Source organism: Metopolophium dirhodum, chromosome 1 (genome assembly GCF_019925205.1).
Source record: "Metopolophium dirhodum isolate CAU chromosome 1, ASM1992520v1, whole genome shotgun sequence".
NCBI classification, from domain to species: Eukaryota; Metazoa; Arthropoda; class Insecta; order Hemiptera; family Aphididae; genus Metopolophium; species Metopolophium dirhodum.
In genome coordinates, this window is record NC_083560.1 from 32,649,018 (window position 1) to 32,658,385 (window position 9,368).

General features: G+C 24.9%; 1 protein-coding gene across 1 annotated transcript; it reads right to left on the bottom strand.

The window, feature by feature from the left end:
- Nucleotides 1–4,790: 4,790 nt before the first annotated feature.
- LOC132935645 (protein will die slowly-like) lies at nucleotides 4,791–9,127 on the bottom strand. Its single transcript, XM_061002242.1, has 8 exons — nucleotides 9,086–9,127; nucleotides 8,927–9,023; nucleotides 7,963–8,126; nucleotides 6,308–6,397; nucleotides 6,087–6,226; nucleotides 5,781–6,012; nucleotides 5,626–5,713; nucleotides 4,791–4,917 (listed from the first exon to the last, which is right to left on the bottom strand). Exons 1-8 carry the CDS (start codon nucleotides 9,125–9,127, stop codon nucleotides 4,817–4,819), a joined length of 954 nt encoding a protein of 317 aa, XP_060858225.1. The 3' UTR covers nucleotides 4,791–4,816.
- Between the last annotated feature and the right edge of the window lie 241 nt (nucleotides 9,128–9,368).

Sequence of the window (9,368 nt, forward strand, 5' to 3'; positions counted from 1 at the left end):
CATTTTTAATATTGAAGATCTGTTAGAATCTTCAAACTTTTGGTTGTTTATTCAAACGTACTATTTTAAGATAAAAACTATTTATGATAAGCCTTGTATACAAGTTAACCAAACAATTTCCCAACTTAAAGCTTACGAAAAAAAACATTAATTAAATGTATTAGTTTGCGGTTATTGGACAACAATTTGGGGTCATTTTTTATATTATTATTTAAATACAATCAAGTTATTGCAAATTAAGTTAAGTTAACACAGGATCGTTAAAAAAATTATAAAACTTTAAAATAATTTACAAACTTACGAGATTTTTTGTATATAATAATGTACTTCAGAAGTTTCAGAACTGGCCTCGACAATTTTAGATGTCTAAATTGTAATTTTTCAATACATCATAAATAAGATTTTCATAATCCTTCTTTAATTCAAAAAACCCAAAAAAAGATCCTTTTATTTCAAATGATTTTGTTTTGTAGTTTAAAACAGCATAACGCAGTATAACACTCAATTGATCAATTTTTTGTTTTATTACTTGTATAGAATCAACTATAATTGAATAATATTTAGATCTTTTTACTTTGTTCGCTAATATATTTAATACTTCTGAGGAAAATAAATGAGAATTAATTCATATTGAATTTTTCAACCTAGGTATTTTGATTATGACTTTCATTATTCAACAGATTATTTAAAACAGGATAAAAATCTGCCATTAGCCTTACATTCCTGATAAAATTTCCTTCTAAATTATTGATTTTAGATTTACTGTTTTCATTTCCTCGGAGAACAGTATTCCCTGCAGTTAAAAATAAAATAATTTTGACAAATCTTATTCAAACACTTCTCCAAAAACTAGCTTTTTTTATAATTTTATCTTCCATTTGTTTATCTATAGTTTTATTTTTTAACCAACGTACTCGGACTACAGTAGCTTGAATGTGTTGATGAGAAATTTCATGTGTTTCAATTTTTTCTCCAATATGGTGCCAATCATTAGGTAATTCCTATTATCCGATTTATTTTAAAATTTCTATTTTGTTTGACAGCGAAAAGCCAACATACTTCACAATATGCACAATCTAAAACGACTGAATATCATAACCATAGCATGACCAATAGCATATTTTGGGTATACATAGTCCTGTATTTGTAGTTTGTGATAAAACTGTGCTGAAAAACGTCGAAGGATATCATTTCCATCAGGACTGTAGAGAAATGCTATGTTGGTTGGTTTCCATGGTCCATGCAATAAAATACTTCTGTTTAAAATGTCGTTGGTCAGTTGGATAATCATTTGTTAAATCTAAACCTATAAATAAAACAAAATGTACTATACTACTATACACATTTTAAGGTAGGTAATGAATATAAAAATTATTGAACTGTGTAAAATGTATTTAATATCAATTAAAATAGATTTAATTATAATTATTATTAATTTATTCATTATAGTTTATATTTTTAAATTTTAATAATTTTGAAAAGTTAAATTAAACTGGTTTATCAAATATGCGTGACTCAGTATCAACACAAATCTCAGACGATTCCATATCAGTATTTTCATTCGTTATTTTACTAATTTTTAACACACTTTTCAACTAAAATATAAGAATAAAATATCACATGATATTATTTACAGTTGTGTGTAGAATGTAATATTATAACTAGATAAATTTGAAGATGGTACACTTTTTAGTAAATAACCTATGTTTTAAGAAAATCTTAACTTCAGGAATTTCAATAACCGCCCAGTATTTAATAATAGATACTTACCTGCATTATCCAAATTGTTTTTTACTGCAAACATATTTAATGAACCTCTCAACTTCTTAATTTCTTCATCTTTTTTTTATTCTTATTATCCTTTTTGCTGAACGCTAAGATATTTTGACATTGTAAATAATATAAAAATAACTTACAAGTCAATTATTTAAGTATCAACACCAATGAAAAATGAAATTATTGTAATGAAAACTATTTGATGAAAAATAAAATTAAAAGTAGGTACCTAGTAGTAACTTTGTCATTATAAATGTGAAATAATTTATAATACATAGAGCCATATAGATTAGTTAGAAAGATAATTGGTGAATTATTATTTTGTACTTAAATGTAAACAAAATAGATATTTTTATTCTATTTTTATTTTGCGCTTTTGTAGCGCTTACTATAAAAGGATGTTTAGAAGACAAACTGTGAGTACTCAATGTAGCCGACGTCGGTGTATTTTCATTATTAATCTTTTATCACAGAATACATATTTTATGAAATGAAATTGATTTGCCGCCATAGACTTAATCGTCTTATACCACAGACTTTTTATATAGTCTGTGCTTATATTATTACTTAAGCATAACTGCATAAGGTCTATGTTTACCACATTATTACTAATCGATTATTAACTGCTTAATATTTAATACTATGTTACTATAAATATAACAAGAAAATGCAAATGAATAAAAATATGGGCCCTAGTTATAACTTACCTACTCATGAGTACATATTGATACTTTTTGAAGGAGCAATAACATTTTTATCAACATTTATAGAAAAAAATATTTAAAATTTAAATACAATTTCTAAATATTTTTAAAATCTGATTGTGTAAAACAAAAATATAATTTAAGCCATAATGGTACAATATTCTATAAATATAATTACTTCATTGCATCTGTTATTCCAGTGAAAGTACATAATTCAGGAACCAAGTACACCAGCTCGGATTTATCACCTTCAATAATAAAAGATTTGTTTTTTTTTTTTATCAATATTAGCTGACAAAACACTGCTAGAAAATATATTAACAAATTTAAATGTAGGAAAATGATAACTGTAAATTATTAAAACAATTACAATCATATTATCCATTTTAAAATCTTAATTATAGTACTAGTATCAATAGTTACAACTTATTTAAGGTTGTAATACATTATTTACTATATTGTTGTTACAAAAACTCACATGAAGTTGAATACCACTAAAACGGTGAAACCGTATGAGGAATAAAATATATTTACATTTACGAGAAATGTCTTTTTATTAATTTCTTTTTTATCTGAAGAACATGTATAATGACTTTTATGTAACATCATGTTTGGATTTTCTTAATATACTTTGATATCAGTAAAAGTTTAGATTAATAAGGACTAGGTACATGAATTTGACAGTACTTATATTTTATTTGTATAACATGTAAAATTAGTACCTACTATTCTATGTAGTATGCGTTTTTTTCGCTGTGTAAAGATATTGTATAATTTAGAAATGATTAAAAGGAAACGAAGTAGTGTCTTAGTTATGTATCAAAATTAAACAATTTATAAAAACAAACATATTAATGAGGTTGTTAAATAGTGTTGTACACTCGTGGTTGTGGGTTGCCGATTTTCTTTCAAAACTGAAAGTTCTACAATTATTTTTCGATGTGAGTTATATGATCACGAAGAACCATGAATTTACCTCGAAAAATTATTTCAAATTCAGGAAAGAAAAAAGCAGCTGATAAAAGTATTTATAGACCATTACAAATTATTAGGGACGATATTGTCAAAAGCAAAATTTGTATTATTTTTCTTAACAATCGATAAACGCTGGAATTTTTGTATAAATTCAGTTTTTGACATAATTTTTTGTACATTTGTTGTATCTTAAAAATTAATAACTATATAGATACTTGAAATTTTCACCAAAGGTTTATAGTTATCATTTTCCATAAATGGTATAGTTTTTAAAATATTTATTTTTTTGTTGTATATTATAAATGTTGATACAATTTTTCACTCGGTCAAAAAGCTTGACAATTTAATACAACTATACAAGGATTATCAAATGTGATTATTAGGGGAAATTAAAACAAAAGTTGAAAATTATTCTGACTATTCAATAACAACATCAAATACACTCAATCACTACTATACAATTGAGCGAATTTCTCAATTTTTTTATATATTGAAATAAGTTTTTTAAAGATGGAAATATTAGTTAAAATGATAAGAATTTAATTTATTTTAGTAAAGAATTTAATAATATTATACATTTCATAAAAAAAACTAATTTTTGATTTTCAACATATTTTATTCAAGTATTAGAAAATATAATTATAAGTGGTACTCATGAACAAAAAAATACCATTTTGAGTTACATTCATTTTATTTTTAGAATTATGTATTGTAAGTTTCAAATTACTGTAAAAAATCCGGAAAAATACATTACTTGTAAATTAAAAGTTTCTATAAATTATACAAACTGCAATAGGAACATTAATTTAGTAAATTTTAAAATTAAATTAATACTTGTATATATTCTTAATGCATTATATACTTGTGTATTTCATTGACAGTTTTGATTTTTAAAATTATTGATAATGAATAAATAGTTTTTTCATAGAAACTTAAAGTGAAATTAAATTAAAAAACTTAAATTAAAAACATACTACAGTATGAGTCTTATTAAGTCTTTTATAAGTCTTTTATTGAGTCTATTAAAAATTTCATACATTTAGTATTTATAATTCTAGTATGTTACCTATGATAAAGCAGTCATATTTATTATTTTGTACAATACACATTTTCTGAACACCATTTACTATGGTGTAAATTATTTTTTGAAAGTAATACAATTCTATGTTTCTTTTTTTGTAAGCAATATTTGGGTTTTGAGCAAAAAAATAAGACAAAATACTAAAAATAATGATTCAACTAATACTATTACTGTTGATAATTTTACAGTTGAATACAATGAAAATAAGACTATAGTCAAAAGGCAGGAGAATATAACCATTCCCTTTATACAAAATAATATTCAACTTCTAAATTACATTTTAAGTATCACTTTTCCATAGTTTTATTGTCTTGTCATTTTCTAAGGCTGCTGAAGCAATTATATTTGCTGTTGGATGACATGAAATACACAAAACTACGTCTGAAAAAGAATAACAAGTTATATAGTGTTTACTGGTCCTATACTAAATGTTTATTTAACCCTCTCCAACTACAGCAGAAGCTTATATGCCTTTCACCACTTACTAATAAACTGTTCAGCTTACTCTCTCTTTCATAAGACTAAATTAAAAATACCTTTTTCCCTCTCCCGGTCTCTGTCTTACAAGCACATAACATACCAAATTTACACTCAAGACTATACTTATGCTTTGTTGGTTTAAAGATTAGAATGAATGAAACTATTATGAAACTTAATAGTAAGAACTGGAAGTAGGTCAAACTAAATAATATGGTCTCAAACTAAACCTTTTAATAGCACGTCGAACCGAACCAATCATATTGTTTAGTACTGAACTGTAGGTTATGTTATGATTGTATTTGTTTTATCACATGAGACCTAAGAGTCAACATATATGAATCTAAGTAATTTACCATATTAAATAATATTATTTTTCAAAAATGAATATAAATATTTTCTTTGTTAGTTGAACTTCTCTTATAAAGATAGGTTTTTGTGTTTTTAGAAAAGAGAAAATCAAAAATTTTTAAAATTAGTGTTCTAAAGGAACAACAGCCTAGGACTTAAATATAATAATATATCCTGTGGCAAAACTTTAATAGTATCAGGGCAAAAACTATATATTAGCATACAAACAATAAATTCAATATGAATTTAAAATAAGTTTACCTGTATGTGCTTCTAATTTCTGTACAATTTCTCTAGATTGTAAATTCCAAATATATATCATATTATCTTCAGATCCAGAAACTATCCACTACAATTATATAAACAAACAAAATAAGCATATACTAAATAGTTAATAATTAACATGTAACACTTGCCTTTCCACCTGTCACAGAAAAATTTGCGAATATACAAAATTTCTCATTTTTATGGCCAACATAAGTTTTTAGACATTTGCCTTTCGTATAATCCCATAATTTAAGTGTACTATCAAGAGTAGCTGCCAAGATGTACTTTCCATTAGGTGAGAATTTTACAAACGAAAGGGGTGGATTTTCATTGTCGATAAGTGTTTTTAAACATTGACCACTGGCAGTATCCCAAATATGACTAAAATAAAAACAAGCCATAAAAAGTATAAAATGCATATAAATGAACAAAGGAATATTTTTTAAAAAAATTACCATAAACCATCGTAACTACTAGAAACCACAAGGGATCCATCTCTATTAAAATGAACAGCACTAACTGGATCTGAATGGGCAGTAAGTGTTTTCAGACACTTACCACTTTTTACTTCCCAAATTCGTACACTTTCATCAAACTAAAGAAATAAACAAATTATACAAAACAATAGGTGTTTAAAAATAGATTTTTTATTTGTTACTAAATATTTAAAACTTACAGATCCAGAAGCTATCAGATTTGATCGTGGATTAAAATTACAACAAAAAACGTAGTTACTATGGCCTTTAAGTGTCTTGACACATTTTGACTAAAAAAATAAAATAATATTTAAGTGGTTTATTAAATTTAATTAAGACCATTTTAATTTTTTAAGTATAATAACGTAGTTATTCAAAATCTGATTTTTTAAATTATTGAATATCAAATTAAATTTAAGACTATAATTCAAATTCTTGAGAATTTTTGTACTACATAAGGAGTGTCTTGTGGAGATACAACTTCTGTTTTTCGAATGAGAACACCCCTATTCAACTATAAATTATACAGTAGATAAATTTTTTACATATCAAAATCAAAATTTTTACTAGTAGGTTTTGTGTTATTTAATTTTGTGTTCTAAGGATAAAAGGTTCATGGTAATGGGCTTATAAGATATGGGGGCTAATGGGCTATGGTGATTTGAAAATGTATTGTAGTCATTAACATTAATATTAAATTGCCCAAGTATAATAAATACTAGATCCAATTTAACGTCTATCTTATATTTATGTATATATATATATTAAGGACTGTTATCCTTAAAATAAACATTTTATTAAGTAAGAAACTACTGATTCAAATTTTGAATTAGGTACATCATAATTTTCAAAAAAAAGTTCACTAAATAATTTACAGTAAAAAATAGTGTTCTCATTTGAAAAACAGAAGTTTGTATCGCCACAGGACACTCCTTAAATATTACAATAAAATTTAATAATTTGAAAATATGGTCTTTGCGTATATTTAAAAATTCCAAAAATCAGAACTTGAATAAATACATTATTAAAGAAAAACTGGTGGTGAGCGTGCTTGTTGAATGAATAAACAATGAAATTAGTGTTTTTTTTTTTTTTAAAAAAACATTTCATTGCGACACTGAGAAAAAAAGTAATTATTAATCTATCCAAACGTTCTTGGAAAGATATTTGTGTTTAATCATGTAGTTGTTTTATATTTATTTATTTTTTAGTTTAGGCGTATTTAAAATATTAAACAATTAATAATTACACAAACTACTATAATAATATTTGAAGAAAATTGGATAATTTAAATATTTAGATTATTTATTTAGTTGGATACAACGAATAGGTTCTGAACTAAATCTCATAAAAAGAATATATTTTTATTACATTCCAATTATATCACTTACTATAATAGACAGCACATGCATTGTGTTATCTCTCATATCATACCAACTTAAATTTAGAAAATTTGATTTTAGCAGAACCAATATTGGGTTGTTAGCTGTAATATTAGAGTAAATTAACCTATTATTAATCTTAAAGCTAAAAACATTTTCTTTGTTTGTTCATATATTTTTTTACAATACTTGGATAATGATCATTTTTAAAATGTAATATTTTACATAACTTGTCGAAAAATTGATTTATTGAAAAATAATTTTTTATTAGGTCAATTCAATTTAATATCAAAGACAACAGCACAAAATTGGTTCTGCTGAATATAGTGTTATTTGTTATTTTGAGTGTTTGTTAGAAGGATATAACACATACAGATGTGATGTTCTCTTGAAAATAAATAAATAGTGAAACATTTAATACCATTTATATTTAGGTTAATTAATTAGATAATTACTATAAAATAAATTCTTACCGAACTTAATTCCCAAACTTTTAATGTCTTATCATCAGAGGCAGATACTAAAAGACGACTATCTGATGACCAACTAATATCACAGATTCCTAACTTGTGTCCAGCAATAGACTTTTCAAACTTTCCATCATAAGCACCCCAAATTTTAATCAATTTATCAGCAGCTATAAACAATAATTAAAATATTGAATACTAGGTCAAATATTATAACATAACCAAAATTATTCAATATACAAAATACAATTAAAAATGTGTTTAATTGAGTACATTTCAAAAACATTAATCGTAAAACTAAATAAAATTTACATTAATTTAAAAAATACAATAATTTTATTGAAGAGTAACATTTTGGTGAGTTGTCCATTATCAAAAAAATTAGCAAACAAATTTTGCTCCAACATTTTTTTTTTTGCTTTATACTATTTACACGTTATAAAAACCTATACGACATCTTTTATCTCACCGTTTCACTGATCCCCGCGTATATTAGTGAACAAATAATAACATATATCATTATTACCTAATGTCAAATGAGTTATGCTCCAACATGGTAATTATTAACATAATAATGATAATATCTGCGGTATGTAATTTAGTAATTTATTAATATCGAATATTAGTTTGTATATTATTATAATAGTATACATTCTCTGTAATAATTTGTAAATATATTAGCAATTATTATTTGAAAAAGTAATGAATCTTAAAGAGGTGAATATATACTATAATTAACAATCTGCAATCGAGTTCCTCTAACGCCAAACAATTTTACATTTATTTAATACATATTATATTGTATAGTTTGTTTATAATGTGTACACAAGCATATTATTAAGGATAAAGTTTCTTAGAATATTCAAATCCACCCTTTAGTTAAATAATGTAGATAATTGAATACAAAACACACAGATAAAATATAAAATATATAAAATATATTATATAAAATTGAAGAAAGAAAACTCACATGAGCTCGCAAGCCATTCACCATTAGGACTGAACTTCACTGATGACACGGCCATGGTGTGACCAGCCAATGTAAATTTTAATGAGTAATTTGGTTTCTAAAAGGTCAACATTTTTTTAAAACTTTCTGAAGATAAAATTCGTATAAAAACACTATTACCACATTGCTGCAGGGTTTTTGTCGATTTCTGGCTGGCTGCATACTTTGGCCTAGTGAGGACGTAGGGCCGCTTACAAATAATGACCAGTTCCTTCGAAGGTTTCTATCTTGGAGTTTCTTATTTATTGTATTATCTGAAAACCGAATAAACGCATCAAGGCATCAAGCAGTATAATATGACAGTGTTATAATTTATAACATTTATACCAACAGTCTGGTTTTGGTTAGGTGTCGCGTTTGTTTAGATTCGTAGAACGTCCTATAAACACTGAGTTTTGATCAC